This window comes from Zootoca vivipara, chromosome 2 (assembly GCF_965207765.1).
Source record: "Zootoca vivipara chromosome 2, rZooViv2.hap1.1, whole genome shotgun sequence".
NCBI classification, from domain to species: domain Eukaryota; kingdom Metazoa; phylum Chordata; class Lepidosauria; order Squamata; family Lacertidae; genus Zootoca; species Zootoca vivipara.
In genome coordinates, this window is record NC_142584.1 from 28,657,182 (window position 1) to 28,674,960 (window position 17,779).

Here is a 17,779-nt window from a genome sequence, read left to right on the forward strand (position 1 = left end):
TGGCACCATCACATCACAGCGCCACACAAGACCTCAGAGCACAGACAACTAAACACAACAGGAGCACAAAAGAAGCGGGTGAGGAGTTCAAGAATAAGTCACTTTTGGTACAATTGCAAAAAGATATCAAACAGGACTAGCCTTTTTTTGTCTTTTCCCCCCTACATTATTTATAAATAAAAGTCTGATAACTCTTTATAAAAAACAACCTTGGAGCCACAAAGACTTAGCGAGAAACTTTTTAACTTTTTTAACTTTTTCTTTTTCTTTTCTTTTAAATTAGCAAAGTCTCCAGGAATATGACAGTCAAATATTCCCACCCTCTCAGGTTAAAAAGGAGACTATTAAATCCAAGTTGTTCATCCAGTTTTAGTTTTGAGACTTGGATCTTTAACAATTCTTTCAAATGAATGTTTCTCTCTTAAATAAAGGGCTATTTAAACCACATAGACTTGTGTAAACCATCACACTAGAGACACTTGATACTCTCCAAACACAGGAAACAACTAGTGATTTTGGTCTTGTTCAGTGCAACACATTAGGCACAAAACCGGCCTGTAGTCACCACAGTAGAACCTGCCTTTTTACCTGACAGGCAGGCTACAACAGTGCCCATTCCTGGCTCCTTTCCCTTCTCAGCAGCACAGACACCAGGAAACTGCAGTTTTGCCCCTTCCCTCCCCTTTTAGGAAAAGTCCTAAGGAATCCCACCTTTAAACATCAAAGGCGCAACTAGATGTTAATATAAACATGGTTACACAAACTACCCCCATCATAGCCACTGATACCAAGCAATTTACAAGCAGCAGACTGGACAGCTGACACACAACCCTGGAAGAATGGTATACGTCATCACTGACAGCAGGTCTTCCAACTTTCTATGACCTCTGCCCTCCCCCCCCCCTTTGGGCGACTTCTCTCCCCAAGAATTTATTCCATGCTGCTGAGAATCTCTTTGGCTAGAGTACCGAGGTCCTTCAGTCTCTGTCCCCAGAACACCTCTGGGTGGAAGGTTCTGCTCACACAGAAGGGTTGCATTACCATCAGTCACACCAACCAGAACAAAGCTAAAAACAAAGGGACTGCAGTGACAAGCAGGCCGGCGTGTGCCTGCGTGGGGCCAGGCCACCTGGGAGAGGGTTGTGCTTTGGGGATTCCGGATGAGCTTTGTGCCTAACTGCCCTGCACACACAAGCCCAGGCAGTGCTCGTTTCACTAAGACCGGGCGTCCGTTTTGGATTTCACTATTGTGATGACGCTGGTGGTGGCAACCTTGCCGGGCACAAGGGGCCCCATGCTGGCGGCAAGTGGGCCCCGGGCAGGGGTGACAGGGCTCCGGGCCACGGTCCGGGCGAAGTTCTGCAGCGCCTCGTACTTGGAGCGCAGGGCATCAAGTTCCATTTTCATGCTGGCATTCTCCGAGGCCAGTTTCTCCACCTCCTGCTGAAGTTCTGCCTTCTGCTTCTCCAGCTCCTCCTTCTGTGTCACCCTCTTGACACGGCAGCTAGCGGCGTAACCCCTGTTCTTCAGGGTCCGCCGGCGTTGCTTTAGCTGGATGATCTCCTCCTTGGACAAGCCCCGCAGATGCTGGTTCAGCTCCCGCACAGACATGGTCACCAGCTCTTCATCTGTCAAGCTGGTCCCATTCTCACCTGGCTCCCGCTTCACCTGTGGGGGACACAGAAGGGAACAGATGTACCACGGGAAGCTCTGGTATTGCCCATGGACGGCAAAGCCCCACTTGTGCCCCATTACCTTCAAGGCTTTGTTTCCTTTGTTGGGGGTCGTCATAACACGCAAGCCTTCACAGTCAGATTCTGCAAGAAAAGAGAATGGCCAGAGGTCACCATCAAACTCAAGACCCTGAGCCCTCATTTGCAGATACCTACTCATCTGGCTCAGGAACCAGGCAGGGAAGTGGGCAGGGCTCCCTGCTGGAACGAATCCCTATGCGCTCCACACAGCATGAACCAAGCAGAGAGACTTACAACAGCTCCTGGCCACCTCTGTCACTACCGGCCCCACAGCTCTCTATAACACTTGAAGGCAAATGGCAGGGAGGGGAATTAAGAACCCTGGGAGGAGCCAGAGCAGGATGAAGCCACATTTAAAAATAGCCTGGCAGCCAGGGTCCTGCACGCCTGTGCCGAGCCAGTCATGCTGACTCAGCATACTAACAGCCTTGCTTACAGTGCATGCTTCGTAGTATAACCAAGCAGGAGAGTTGTAGCCCAAGAGGCTTGCCAGGGAACCAGCCTGTCTCTCTTTCCATGATTGGGCTGAAAGCTACACGAGCTACGATGACATCCCATAAACTAGAGAGTTTGTGTGGGAGCAGCCTTCATAAATACTCCCTGTGACAGAAGCTGGTGCATATGGATTGACCCAACCTGTCTCAAGTGTTTCTTTGTCTGGGAAACTGAATAGCAAGACACAGGGGGTGGCAGGCAGGGAGAAGAGGGAATGAGAGGGAGCATTCTTAGAAAACTGCCCCAACCCGACTGCCCCAACCGAGGGCTCCCCAGATATTTGGGACTGACACCTAAGGGACTCAACATTTGGGAGCCATTTTTGGTTTGTAGGAAATACACAAGAGTTTGTGTGAGAGAGGGGGGGAGAGAGAGGAGGGAGAGAGAGAGAGAGAGAGAGAGAGAGAGAGAGAGAGAGGAAGCCGCCTCAAGAACTACAGTTAGTAGATGCGGTTCAAATAAATAAACATTAATAATAAGACTACAAATTCTATAAGATACATCAAGCATAGGCAATGTTTAGGAATTATGGGAGTTGTAGATTGCAAGATTAGGGAAGGCTGGCTTACTGGTTTCATCTCACTATGTTCTAAGCTTCCAGAATGTGTGTCGCTAGGGAAATCTATGCCAAATGCTACTTTTTTTAGAAAAAAAGTTTAAAGATTCTCAAGATTCCAGCAATTATGATTTCAGAAATAAGCCTGGGAAGTGTAATCAGGTTTTTATAGTTAAAGCTCAGGAAATCAGAAGGCAAATTAAAGAACCCACACTGATTATACTTTTACATTTAGTAATTTTACATCCATTGTGTTAGTCTAGCGAGAATAAAATTTAGCGTTGCAATGCCAGAATTCACAAGACACATGGGACAGCAAGTACATTTGCAAGCAAATTTTTACTGCTGAGTACGTTATTAGAATGTTCTTTTTGAAACCAGCAGACAAAAGTGGATTCATAAAAAAGACATCGCATACAGACATGCCTTGGTGTAGCTGTCAGTATAAGCCAGAACAGTCCACCACATAGCACAAACAAAAAAGAAAGCAGAATCCCGTCGTGCTATTCTTAAGGCTTAATCTGGAACTTTATGAAACACTAGTTATGTTCTTCTGCAGAAGATCTGGGACTGCAGCAAGAGATGAGTCGTGTCTTAAAGGTCACATGCACCCCCAAAATGCACACACACTAGGCGTCATAAATACTATACCTTTGGCTACTTGTCTGGAATAGTTCAGAAGCCACAGTTTTTCCCTAAGCAAGAAGAAAATCTGCTGGTGTGGCCAGGACTGTGTCAGGGACAGAGGAGTCACTATGTGCATCCAGACAGGGATGTTTTTACATCCACCTCCCACCAGGCACATCATCAGCACTTACATGGCATAATAAATGCCTCTCCCACACACAGCCCATGTTCTTGTTTGTTAAATGCATAAAACATCAGTTCACATTTATGGCAGAGAATTAAGACAAGCTCGTGTCAGCAAAAGCCAAGGAACGGTCCCCCAGCAGCACCCCCAGAAGGGATGGCTTCAGCGCTTTCCAAGATCACTAATAGGCCAGCAACAACTCTGATATTCCTAGAGCACCGAAAACTGCTGACAAGCAAAGTGCTTATGCCCAAAGGATATGGCTGTGGTCACTGATTAAAGGCTTACTGCACACTAACGCAGTGGGTCCCAACTGTCTTACTAGCGGGACCTACCAACTTATTTTTGTCTTTAAAACTGACAAGTAGGTTCCAAACAATTACTGATCTTGAAGGAAAATACACTTAGCTTGCTGCACTATAACATCCAAAACCTGATTGCAGGCAGTATTGGGACTTGCCATTTGGGAGTCAGCATTCTAAAAATATGTGGGGGAAAGAGACATTAATTACTAGTTAAGTTTTTTAATTCAGAGAATAGACTAGGAGGAACACAGTATTGCCATCCCCCAAAACACAATTTGCAACAGGGCGAAGGCTTCCCTCTGATACCACGGTAATGCTTTAAAAAATCATGTTCTTTCAATACTGGTAAAATAAATGCTACAGAAGGGACAAGTATGCCTCTCAACAGTATAACCCTTTGCTTTCATTTTTCTGACTTTGCTCCATTTAAAAACCATGTGCAGTTATAGGTCTCCAGCAGAACTGTAACCTAAAGTCACCCACTCATTGAATAGCCACAGTACTAGAACTAATACTCCAAACACAATCTCCTTTTGCTGTCATAGGATTTTCTTTTGAGACATGTGAGAATGTATTAGGCATCATTGCAAGCATTCATGTGAGAGTGATCTGAACATTTCTAAAGTACAGAAACTGCTTAAGCAAAGACCCATCTTATATTTGTAAACCCAGCAGAAGTAAGGGAATAATAAGATTCACCATGCCAAGTATAAGTGATGTTCCACAGATATCCCAGAAAAGAGATACTTAGTGGGAGAGTATATATGCTTAGTGCCCTGCCCAGCCAACTCAAAAATGCATTTCATAGGGCAAGTCCAGGACTCTAATATAATGTCTAGAAATCAATGTTTAGAATGCGAAGTTACTTTTTATCATCTGGGAAGAGAAGAAATGACATAAAGGCTGCCCGGAAATAATCTTTAGTGCTCATAGTTCTCTTTCATTGCATAGGAAATTATTAGGGAAGTCTATGCTGTGAGACTAAACGACTAAACAACCAACACAACAACATGCTGTGAGAAAAAGATGAGACACAGCAAAAAAAAACCTCAGTCACTCTGATGGGTCAAAGATACTTGAACTCATATTTGTATATGAAACTTAGGTATCTTAGTTTCATCAGAAGGAGTAATGTGTGCTGCGTCTGTGCCTAGGAGAAGCACAACCTTCATTACTAGAAAGATTTTAAAAGGCCAAAAGAGGGCAGTCAAGAAGTGGAATCCCTACCAAACTTAGCGTGTTCTGTGCCCAGCATAAATTGGGATGGCACCAGACCCTTCTACAGTCCTGACTTGCTGGCCACAGAAGGACTTATTAACATCACGCAAGGAGGACGACGGCCAGAGAGAACTGGCATCCAGACAGAGACAAACTTGGTCTAACTCCCCAGACTGCTGATTTCTCAGCTTTTTGACAGCTTCCCGAAGAAAGATCACACTGGAAAGTGCCAAGTGCGACGGCTGCAAAGGGGGAAAGTGCAACCTCAACACATTTTGCCAAGCTCAAAAGGTCTGCACTCAGCACAAGCACCGCCAATTCTTCGCTCACAACAGAGCTGACAGCAGAGCGCATGATTCAACACAGGCCCCCATTCTCAACATTCCTGATTCACAGAGCTGTGCCATCAAACTAGTGTAAACATGGTGACGTCACCCATTCCAGGAGCAGAGGCAGCCCCATCAGAGGAGGCCCAGCTGCAAGGGATGAGGAAGGAGATGGGCATGACGACAAGGGGGAACCAGGAGCAGGAGGACCGTCTGCAACGGGAGGTTTTTCAACAGGTGAAGTATGAACAGTAGTTTCAACACTACACTGTACATATCTGCAAGTAAGTGACTCTGCTGCCCTCAGTCTTTCATGTGTTTTATGAGGGCTTGTCTATACATAACTTCTCATTTATGGAATATTTAACCTGAAAGTAGATGCTTACCCAGTTAAGACTTCAAGAAACAGAGTCACTAGAGAATTCTGTCTCCTCAAAGCAGACATGACTGGCCCCAGCAATCTCCCCACTATGCTTAGAAAGTGCATAGTGCCTCAGCACTGCTGTTTACACAAGTTTTCTTCTTACTCAGCAGAACTGAAGTAAAGGGGACCAAAAATCAGTAACTTGACCTCTTCCTACCAGACTCCTAGTTATGATCACTGAGGAGCTCATCATATTTATAATTAAAACTGAGCTTGCTCATCTCTCTCCACACCTTTGAATCATTATTTTCAAGTACTGTGCGAGGCTTCTAGACAAGGCACATCTATTTTGCTTCCCATTTGCCACAAACTTTGTAAGTCACTGCAATTATCTAAATATCCAGTAATAATACGTTGTCCAGGTTGCTATGTCAGACACCCAGAATGAGAATCAAGACAGCTGTTCATCATCTCCTATCCTGCTACAATGAGACCAGGAAAGAGACATGCAACACATTAGTCTGTTAGGAGCACTAGGTTTGAAGTATTCTTTTACAGAGAATGGAATCAGACTAGATTAACTTTCTCTGTCCTTCTAACATTACCGTTTTAGAATTAGAATCAGTTTGTGGAGATCTCCGTCAAAAGGACATCAAACCACAGCTAGCTATTGTTACACAAAGCATCCCCATATAATCGCAATCTAAACATCTTTGACATACTGATTAAGTTGCCCAGTCCCCAGTAGCCAAGCCGCTCTCAAACTGGCAGAGGACAGATTGCCCTCCAGAGTTGTGGCTGTAGACGACAGCATGCTTCAGCTACCTTCACTGTGGGAACTTCACACAAGGGACTCAGGGTAGGACAGCATGCACTTGTTGCACAGACGTGCTCCATTATACAAATCAAGCAGAGCTGTGCAGGCACAAACAAGGGAATCTGCATCTCTGTGCCCTTCCCACTTCAGTGTGACAGCATGCCAAGCTCCTTCACAGAGTCCTTGAGGACATCGTGCCTGTCTGACAAAGACAGCATAGACAAGTAGCAGCAATTTCCATAAAGGTATTCAGGAGCTACCATTTTACAAAGTCTATAAAGCTAGCCAAAACAGTAAAGTTAAGACCTGCATGTACAGAGAGAGAGCACCGAGGACACGCGAGCAGACAGGGCAAACATACCGTACATACCGACATAAATCTACAAGCACTTAGGAATGGGTCTCTCACAAAAGTTCTGCCAAGTAACCCTTTTCTCACACACACACTCCCCACATACAGTTACTTCTGCACATAATGCACATAAACTGCACATGGATATATACACTGTATGACATATGCTCAGAAAGCTACAGTTGTCACAACATTTTGAATGCAGGCAAAATATAGACAAGTAGCAGAGAGAAAGAATCTCAGGCGAATCCCCTTCCCAACCATCTCCTGAACTTGCACCCTTCTCTGCCTTATCACCCAGTGAGAAAGTGAGTCAGCAAGTCACCCTCTCTCCCCCTGCTAACCCTTTTGACAGGTCCCATCTGCCGGTCAGCCCCTACCTCCCTTTGTGCAGCATATACCTAGTGGTGACCTCATGTTGATGAGTCAGCAGTGTCTGGGCTCTGCACACAGTAGGCTGTGCCAAGGGGATGCAATGGGGTGATTTAGACCCCCCCTCCAATCCCCAATACTCTCCATATTTTCCCCTTCCTGTGCCCCACCCCACATAGACTCACTCTTTTCCCCCACCAGACACCTGATGAGTCAGCACGGCAAGCCCTTTAACATTAGCAGACATGGCTGCACATCCCTGGAGACACACATAAGTGTGTAAGGAGAACCTCACCTCTCCCCCCCAGCAGGGGAGAGGGCGCACCTGCCCTAAGAAAATGGAATAATAAGGTGCCCAACTACTTTTTGATCCCCACTACTTGAGAAGAAAACTCAACAACAATAAGGATCGAGGCAAAACCGGGGGTGGGGTGGCAATGGCATTTCTCTCCTCCTAACGACAGCGGTGGGGGGAAATAAATACGGCCACCCACGCCGCAGAAACCCCTCAGAAGGAAAGAAAGGGGGGGAAGCCACCCACCCATCTGTCAGCAACAGAAAATGAAGTCAACGAGCAGAGGAGAAGAAAGGAGGTGGGGAAGCGAAGATCGGCTGCTGAAATACGGAAGCTCGCTCACCTAGACCCACCTATCCCTCCCCCCACACTATTTTATCATTCTCTCTCTCTCTCTCTCTCTCTCTCTCTCTCTCTCTCTCTCTCTCTCTCTCTCTCTCTCTCTCACACACACACGCACCCCCCACACCCGAGCGCGCCAGAACATTCCCGGGTGGAAATTGGGGAGGGGGGCCATGCTCCTGTCAACATAAGTCTCCACCTACATTGCAAGAGTCGCTTCTTCAAATAATAATAATAATGGAAATAAATAAACACCGTGGAGAGATAAACGCTGAACTCCACGGCGCCCGAAATTCCCGGGCGCAATTGGAGAACGAGAGGCAGGGCTCTCCTAAAAAAGACACCCCCCCCCCGCTTCTATGTCAGACGCCCCCCCCCCGCTTATTAATGCTCGCTCGCTCCCTCCCTCCCTCGTGGAGAAGGGGGGTGGCGGCGCCGGTTTGCCTTCCTCCCTCTTCCTCCAGAGGTGGAACCGGGGGCCCCAGGCCGCCCGCGCAGTCTCTCACCCTCTCCGCTCGGTGCCGCCGGGGGAGGGGGGGAGCCGGGGCGGGGAGGGGGGGAGGCCGCCACGCAGAGAGGGACCGAGAGTCCGGGGTCCGCCGCTGCCGCCGCTCACGGACACGTCACGTGATGTTTGGGTCACGTGCCTCCATTCATGAAGCCGTTCGGTGCAACCGCCCCGAGCCTTAAAGGGGAGGCGCCCGGAGGTTTCCCCCTCCGACGGTTCAAGATAGACGTTCTGTATATCGGCTATATTGAAGCGGGGGTGGCCGGGGGGGGGGGCTAGGTGGACGGCGGAAATAAAGAGGAGCCGCGAAAGAGAGAAAGGCAGGAGTGGGGCTGCGGAGCCGGTGGGGAAACAAGTGGCTCGCCTGGCGGGCGGGGACAGAGCCAAGGCTGGGCACCTAAGTGCGGGTCGCGCCTGTAGCTCCTACAGGGAGTGGGTTGGAGGGGGGCACCGTCTCGTGGGTAGGCCTCACTGCTTGAGCCATTTGGGGTCAAATCCGAGGGAGCCCCGTTGGGCTTCTGGGATTTGAACAAAAGGAATGAAATCAAGGCCCAGGCTCGGAGTCTAATAAACAGCCCGCTAGACGAGATCCAGCTTCAGGGAGGGCTTTCACAGGCGAGCGATTTCTGCGGGGTGGGTGAAGGACCGGGAACTCGGGAAGCCCCCCGTTTATGCCTTCCTTCTGTTGCCTCCTTGGAGAAGAAACTTTTGAGAGGGGCCAGCGGAAGAGCTGTATGTCTGCATGTGGGAAACCCAGGACACCACGTACATGTCATGTAGGCACGCATTCTCAATCCATTTGCCTAAACCTTTTTTAAAGTCATCCACTGTTGGTGGCCATCACTACGTCTTGTGGGGGCAACTTAAATGCACTGTGTGAAGTACTTTTGTCAATCCTGCATCTTCCAACGTTCAGCTTCAATGGATGGCCCCAAGATATAGTTGAATGTGGGAGACAAACTTCTCACTGTCCACTTTCTCCACAGCAGACATGGGTTTGCACATATCACGTCATGTTTTCTCAACCATAAAGCTCCATAAGCCTTTCCCTTATAGGAGGGTTGCTCAAGACCGTTGATCATTTTGGTTGCCCTTTCCTGAACCTTTCCAGTTCTACATTACCCCTTGAGGTGAGGCAACCAGAACTGTACACAACATTTCAAGTGTGGCCACATGAAAGATTAGTATAATATAATTATTATGTTGTTGGATTTCAACCCCTTTCCTTATTATCCTCAACACGGAACTTGCCTTTTTCACAGCTGCTACACACTGGGTTAACATTTTGAGCTATTCACCACAACCCTAAGGTCTTATTCTTTTGTCAGTCACCATCAGTTCAGACCCCAGTAGCATTTCCATGAAGCCAATGTGCATCATTTATACTTGCTTACATTGAACTGCATTTGGCATTTTAATGCCCAGCCTTCTCTATTTGGAATGATCCCTTTTGAACTCATTGCAAATCCTTTTATTTTAACCACCCTGAACAGTTTGTTATCATCAGCAAACCTGGCAACCTCATTGCTCTCACCCCTAACTCCTGGTTGTTTATTAACAAGCTATAAAGCAAGGGTCCCATACCGCTTCCCAGGAGACTCATTTCCCATATTCCTCCACTGGAAGTTGTTGTTGTTTAGTCGTTTAGTCGTGTCCGACTCTTCGTGACCCCATGGACCAGAGCACGCCAGGCATTCCTGTCTTCCACTGCCTCCCGCAGTTTGGTCAGACTCATGTTGGTAGCTTCGAGAACACTGTCCAACCATCTCGTCCTCTGTCATCCCCTTCTCCTTGTGCCCTCAATCTTTCCCAACATCAGGGTCTTTTCCAGGGAGTCTTCTCATGAGGTGGCCAAAGTATTGGAGCCTCAGCTTCAGGATCTGTTCTTCCAGTGAGCACTCAGGGCTGATTTCCTTCAGGATGGATAGGTTTGATCTTCTTGCAGTCCATGGGACTCTCAAGAGTCTCCTCCAGCACCATAATTCAAAAGCATCAATTCTTCGACGATCAGCCGTCTTGATGGTCCACTCTCCACTGGGAGAACTGCCCTTTTATTCTACTCTGCTTCCTGTTCCTTAAGCATTAACTGATCCATAAAATGACCCGTCCTCTTATTCCATGACTGCTAAGCTTACTCAGGAGTCTTTGCTGTGGGACTTTCCACATGTCAACTGAATCACCCCTATTTTATGGTTGCTGACTCTCAAAAAAACCCCAAACACTAAAGGTTTAGTGAAAGGGCTTACCTTTACAGAAGCCATACTGGTTCTGTTTCATCGAGGCTTGTTCTTCATGCTTGGACATTCTTTAATAATGCTTTCCACTAGTTTTCCAAGAACAGATGTTATGTTAACCAAAATGTACTATCTCAGCTCCTCTCTGGATCCCTTTTATAAATGGTGTTGCATTAACCACTGTCAAGTCCTCCAGCTGATATTAGCAACAAGTCAGATATTCTTGTTCAATCAGCAATTTTATATTTTTGACTTCCATTTCCCTTACTGGCATGGAGATGGTCAGATTCTGAGGGAAGGCTGCATCAGACAGGCACATTGAATTGATGGGTTTTTTTAAAATGCATCTTCAGCACACAAATATATTTTTAACTGAAGAAAACACTGACATCCCCTTCGCCTAGCTAGATTTGGTATAGCCATTCTACGAACCCTTGTTAATTTATTCAGAAAGAGATACATGAAAGTATCTCCCTGCCCTTAAGATGCTGTGATTATTCAGCAGTGAGGGGGAGCAATTTGGCATATTTTTAGAGGCACTGCTCTCCAATATTCTGCATTTTCCAGGGCAGAGCCAGGTAGGCTGTGGGTCTCAGCCTTGGCTCTCATTAAGCCATGCTTCTAAAAAAAGTATACTGGTCACTGCTCCATGTATAAATTGGTGATGTGCAGACTGGCTGGCATAGGGATAAAAAAAAGTGAGGAGAGAGAGTTGCTGTTTGAAAAGCTGAGGGATTCTTTTTGCCAAAGGGATCTTTAGTATTTAAGTTTCCAAAACAGCAATTCTGTGGCTGATCCATCCAGACCTGTAAGGCTTAGAATGCCCTTCTAGACCCTTGCAGGATGACTGGCATTTCCTATTCTCTTGCTCATAGTTGGTACTGTACCTGTTCCGCAACTTTACCACAAGGAGTGTGCCTGAGCCAGCACTTTCGCAATTGATTTTCTCAAGCCAGGGAGACTTGCTTACTGGAAAGTTTTCCAAACCAATTCTGCCCATCATTGTATTTTGCCCAGCAGTGCTTGCCTCATGAGCGAAGAGATCGTCCGCTCAGCTGCTCTGCAACTAACCCCTGTTAAAAGACCCCTCCGGCTCCAGATTTACTGCTGATATATAAAGTTTGCTCAGAGCCAGAAGATGATTGTGCAGCAGGGGCCTTTCAGCCTGCAGGTGCTTGCCTGAACTGTCATAAGGCATTTTGGTTCACTTGCACAGATGCTAGCTGATTTTGATTGAAGACAAGCCCTCATACCCCAAAATACACACAGACCCAGTGATACATGCTCAGCCATGGGCAGGACTCCTGACAAGCACACCATTTCTCCAGAATTGCCTGAGCTTGATTAGGACCGGTCTTCTCATCGAGCAGCACGTGCCGTTTATCTACATGCAAAAAAGCAGCAGGGCAAGTGTGCTCCAGGAATAAAAGCTCTGCTGGCTTTTGGCTTCTGTTTGGAAATTCTAGAAACCCACTGTCTGATGCAGGTGTCAATTGGCACCTGCTGTAGGAATTGAATTGGTAATTGTTATCTAATTGCACTGTTTTACATACTGCATGAGAGAGAAAGATGGAGCTTGGGAGGATGAACACTGAGCACATTTCTTCCTTTCCTCTCTTCACCTTCCTGTGCAGCCAGACCCAAATCTCAGCCCATGTTTCTAATGCCCACTCTGCAATGCTGTCCCCCTCCTCCCTTAGGAATGCTCCCCCTCCCCATGCTTCTGTTCAGTCTTTGCTGTGTCTACACTTTCTCAAAACTGCGGAAATTGCAGGGAGCAGCGAGGTCTGGACTGAAAGTGCTGATGTAGGGAAGCAGCGCTCACAGCTGTTTCTTGCTTAGGTGCCTGGGACAGGAATGCTGCGGCATGCTCCAAGCCCAGAGATGAGGCACTGCATAAACTACTGTAGCAATGGAGAAAAGCCTGAGCCAGGTCCGTTTTCCCCTTCGGAGTTCCAACAGGAGACAATGCACCCTCCTTTTGGTTTCACACGCACACTCTATTGATATAAGATCTCATGCAAAAGTGAGAGGAAGCTGAACCTGATTCTTGAAGAAAAGACCACCTTACACAATGTGTGACACAATGCAGCAGCTTGCTGACACTTCCCTTTTCCCACCCACAGAGTTTTAGCAATAAAGTTGTCTGCCTAAATGTGCTGAGTCTGTAATCCTGTGAGGAGCAGGAGATGTGTTAAATGATGGTGGTACTGAAAAGCCTGATGAGATCCGATGGCCAGATTAAAGAAGGGAAGAGGAGGATTGAAGGGTAGATGGTACAAAAGAAGCTCTGACCCATATCAGACATTACTCTTAACAGCTAGCACCAAAAAGAAAAGCCATTTGTGTGCAGGGTCTCCCCATTTTGGGTGCTGAATTGTTGCTCCAGACACTTGGGTTTGAAGATACTATTACAAATAGAGGGTGGAATAGAGTGCCTTTAAGAGAAATTAAGCACTCAATAAATTCCAGTCTAGGTTGTCGGTTGCTCTGTAACTCTTTGAAATGTAATTTGGTACTGGCAATTCAATGTCTTTGAAATTATGAATTACCTTTGCTGCTGCTGCAGGTTCTATCTAGTGATAGTTTTGGGTATACTGTACAATCCATTATGTTAGCTAAGTATTTCTCTTCTGCCTTTCTCTTTCACTTTTCACACTTTCCTTCTTTCTAGGCAAGGGTATAGGGCCTTGGTAGAACAGGATTGTTGAACGTTTAAATAAATTATTTGCTTTAAAAACCTTTTGAAAACTTCTCTCATAATGTAGATAAAGGGGTGCAGAGTTTGCAACCACCAAAGTAAAAACTGAGTAAAACTGGTATTTGTGCTTGTTAAACATAAAGAATCCATAGATGTAATTGTAAATAACAAACTGCATTCTGACATGTCACACTTCTAACGTACACTGAATAAAAATTGTAAAATAATAAAAACAAATTATTTAAAACTTTTAAAAATTTTCATTTAAATTTAATGGGTTTTTTAAAAAAAAAATCAACAAAATGTGCACAGCCTGAGCCTATGCTTTGGCAAATTAAGCTTATGGCTGAAGGCTACATCACACATGTGGCTGTGTTTCTTTTTCCTTTGACCTTTTTTTTGTTAAGTAACCAAACACCCTTCAGGCACTGAGAGTTAAGCGGGAAGGGGGAAGGATAAGAGCCCCCTTTATTCTTTACCTGTCAGGAAAGTCCCAGTATCTTTCCCTCAGCAGGTGGGGCAACAGATTGCCTTCTCAAAATCATCCCCCTTATTGCATGCTCATATTTCTTGGACTGTGATAAGACACCCAAGGACACAATATTCTTTCCTACACACTTGCTGTGTTTTCTAGTTCCTACTTGTTCAGATGCGTGGAGATGGGAAGCATATGCTCAGTCTCTCTAGACAGATTTTCTTCCTGTCCTTCTCTGGAAAATAAATCCTGTGCTTCTCAACCTGAGATTTGGTGTGTGGATTGTGTGTTTATTACTTGCATTCCTTGTTCAGAGAGGCTAGTGCATGGGAACTTCTTTCCATGCACAATGTTATCATTATATCAGAAGGGCAGGAAGAGCCACAACATTTCTCATCCCATTTAGTTCAGCCCTGAAAATGTGCTGAGGATTGCAGCCATTGCTGTTTAATCCATGGGGCAAATGGTAAAGGGCATACTCACAAATTATTATTATTTTAGTCCTTGCTGGTTCTGGTGTATTTTACAATAGGGAATGAGAAAGGAAAAGATGGTCGTTCCTCCCCCGCCCCCTTTTTTTAAACCAAATGGTAAATTACCGGTATGTTATGCTTACTCCAGTACATTATTTCAAAACACACCTATACAATCATTTGTTGTATTACATACATGTATTGTATTGAATTGAATTGTTATAATGTAGACACCTGTACAGTTAGGCTTATAAGCAAATAAATTAAAAATGTAATAAATTGATTTTAAAAACCACAGATGCTTAAGCCATTAAACATTCCTAGGACAACCCTAGTGTGCTCATGCTGTCAGGTATTCATTAGTTGTTTCTGCAATGGACCATTATAACTACCAGGGACAATGTATATCAATACAGTAATCCAAAATCAGCTGCCCCCATTCAGACATAAGAAAGTATGTGAGTGGCAGTCCTCTCCCCCCACTCAACTATTCCACTTGTGCTCAATCAGAAGTAAATATGGAATAGGGTGTCGTGCCATGTCACCTTGACCTAAGTTCCAGCAAGCGTATGGGATGTTTGTGGAAGTAACTGAGAAGCCATACATAAATGGTTTAATGGCAGCAAGCAGACATGAAAGCTAGTGCCACAGGCAGGCATGAGAGCTAATGCTGAAGTAGAAAAATACCCACAGAATTCTAGATTGATCCATCATCATTCTAGCGTTCTTTCTGTTCCAGATGAACAAAGTTTCTACCCCTACAAAGCTTATTCTGACATATACAAACAAGTCAGGGAACCTTTTTCAGCCTGAGGGCCGCATTATCTTCTGGTCAATCTTCTGAGGGCCGCATGCGAGTGCTGGGCAGAGCCAGAGGCAAATGTGGTTGGAGAGATGTATGCACATTTCAACTTTGTATAGTAGGCTACTTTCTCTACCCAGCCACCTATCCTCCATCCAGACAAGTAAGAGGAGGATACATTCCAGCCAGGCAAAAACTCAGGGTGTGAAGCAAGAGTCAGTGAGGCGTGTGGCCTCAAAATAGGCATTTGAAGGCTAGATAGGCCCGGTGGAGTGCATTGGGTCCCTGGGCCTGAGGTTCCCCACACCATTTACAAGGACTATAAAAGGAACAATAAAAGGGACCCAGGTGGTGCTGTGGGTTAAACCACAGAGTCTAGGGCTTGCTGATCAGAAGGTCGGTGGTTCAAATCCCTGCAATGGGGTGAGCTCCCGTTGCTCGGTCCCAGCTCCTGCCCACCTAGCAGTTCGAAAGCATGTCAAAGTGCAAGTAGATAAATAGGGACCGCTCCGGCGGGAAGGTAAACGGCGTTTCCGTGCGCTGCTCTGGTTCGCCAGAAGCAGATTTGTCATGCTGGCCACATGACCCGGAAGCTGTCTGCGGACAAACACTGGCTCCCTCGGCCTATAGAGCGAGATGAGCGCCGCAACCCCAGAGTCGGACACGACTGGACCTGATGGTCAGGGGCCCATATACCATTTATAAAAGGAACAGGTAGGTTAGGGAAACAGGAGGTGGAGAAAGAACAGGGCTTTTTTTTCAGCCAGAACATTCCGGAACTCAGTTCCGGCACCTCTCAGGTGGGCGCCATTGCCATTGTAAGAGAACAAGGGAGGAGATCATGGGGACACCTCTTTTTATAGAAAAATAGCACGGAAAGAATCTTGGGAGAACCATGTATTGCCTCAAAAGTACCCTTCTTTGGGAGCAAGCCCCTCACAACAGCAACGTCCTGTGAAATGGAGAGACCAACTATATTCAGCCCTTGCAATTACTGAGGATGCAACCAGTAGCCTTCAGAGAAAAGAGCCACTCGGCAGTTCTGCAGCTTCAGGGAACAAACTGCTCCTCCAGGCAATGTGTACAGGTCAGCGTCCCTTGTGGGGTAGCTCCTCCTCCAGCCATACCCACAGTTGGGTGGAAAAGAGGACTTTGCCCCTGTACTGGAAGCACTACTGCCCTTTGCTCAGCAGCTGCTAGGCATTATGGAGAAGGGACAAGGTGGCCCAATGACAAACATGGTATTTGTCCCACAGCAAACAGAGGCTTCCCTCATCACAAAGGTAGGTGCTTGGGTTATTCCTCATGGTTGGGTCATTCACTTTCAAGGCCGGATTCAGACTGCGATCACACGCTGTGGGCCTAGTGCAAATACTACCCACTCCAGGCCTTGTGCCACAGAAATGGAGGCCATAACCACGACAGAACGTTCAGTGCAGTGAGAAAAATCTACAAGGCCATTTCTCTCCCCTTTGTGGCAGCTGGACGTCCGTTTGGGTATATAAACTTCAGCAACACACCATATCATAAGGAGGTTAAGAAGCTCTTAAGAGGTTTGCCTTCCAGGGCCAGGAACTCACAAATTGGGGCATCACTCTATTATCCAGATTTATCACACCCCTTTACAGATGTGGTGTCAGGTTACCTAAATACCACTGACTATTCCTTCCCTGCAGATCAGACACAAATTATTTTCAATGGGAAATTTTGAACAAGCTTAAATAAAACCATCTTCCCCCCTTTCCCCTATTGGGGTATAGAGCAGAAAAACTTGGGTCTCAAATCTTATCCTCTCTTCTTATCCTGTTGTAACATTTATCTCATGTTTCACCTGATTGTACAACTGTTTGGTGATCTGTTTGTTGAGCTGCTAAGGATCAGTCATTTCCTACAGACAAGCAATCCAAGGACTACCCATAAAACGTATCGCACACCAAGACTGAGGAGATAGCAAAGTTGCAGCAGGAAAAGTTGAACATCAGTTAAAATTGGGTTGGGGAGATGCGACAGACATGGGGAAGGTGCTTGGAAGGCCTTTAAAAGTGTGGCGTCCTTTATGGACCTTGCCGAGCGCTTTCACTGAACTGTGTGGCGTTTTAAAAAATGAATCAGCAACCCAGAACCTTGAGAGTTCTGACAGGACACACTTCAGTAACATTGACAACTGAGGAAAGCAAGCGGCTTCTCTTTGCCTCTTTAAAGACTCCATCACAGAAAATGGTTGCCCACCCAGATGTAGAAGTGTTAGCTTAACCATGAGCAAAATGAGAGGGAAAATGGATAACAACTCTACAAAACAGACCCCCAAAAGGACAAAGGTGTCAGATATAGCATCTCCTCTTGTACACTGACCCACCCCATAGGCAGGTATAGGAAATGCTCAATATATACAGTACATGCTAAGATTCCTACATTGCCGTGGGTTGCACTAGATGACCCTTGGGGACCCTTCCAGCTCTACAATTTTATTATTCTATGGCCCTCTAAATCAGGCATCCCCAAACTTTGGCCCTCCAGATGTTTTGGACTACAATTCCCATCATCCCTGACCACTGGTCCTGTTAGCTAGGGATCATGGG

The 17,779-nt window shown here is 46.2% G+C and overlaps 1 protein-coding gene across 2 annotated transcripts; it reads right to left on the reverse strand.

The window, feature by feature from the left end:
• Positions 1 to 246: 246 nt before the first annotated feature.
• On the reverse strand, positions 247 to 8,764 carry MAFG (MAF bZIP transcription factor G). 2 transcript variants are annotated; one of them, XM_035104269.3, is made up of 3 exons: positions 8,514 to 8,764; positions 1,756 to 1,817; positions 247 to 1,668 (listed from the first exon to the last, which is right to left on the reverse strand). In XM_035104269.3, exons 2-3 carry the CDS (start codon positions 1,789 to 1,791, stop codon positions 1,216 to 1,218), a joined length of 489 nt encoding a protein of 162 aa, XP_034960160.1. In that variant the 5' UTR covers positions 1,792 to 1,817; positions 8,514 to 8,764; the 3' UTR covers positions 247 to 1,215. The 2 variants fall into 2 exon arrangements, with proteins under 2 accessions (XP_034960160.1, XP_034960159.1); XM_035104268.3 differs by lacking the exon at positions 8,514 to 8,764 and adding an exon at positions 3,457 to 7,169 and having other exon boundaries at positions 255 to 1,668.
• Positions 8,765 to 17,779: the final 9,015 nt, after the last annotated feature.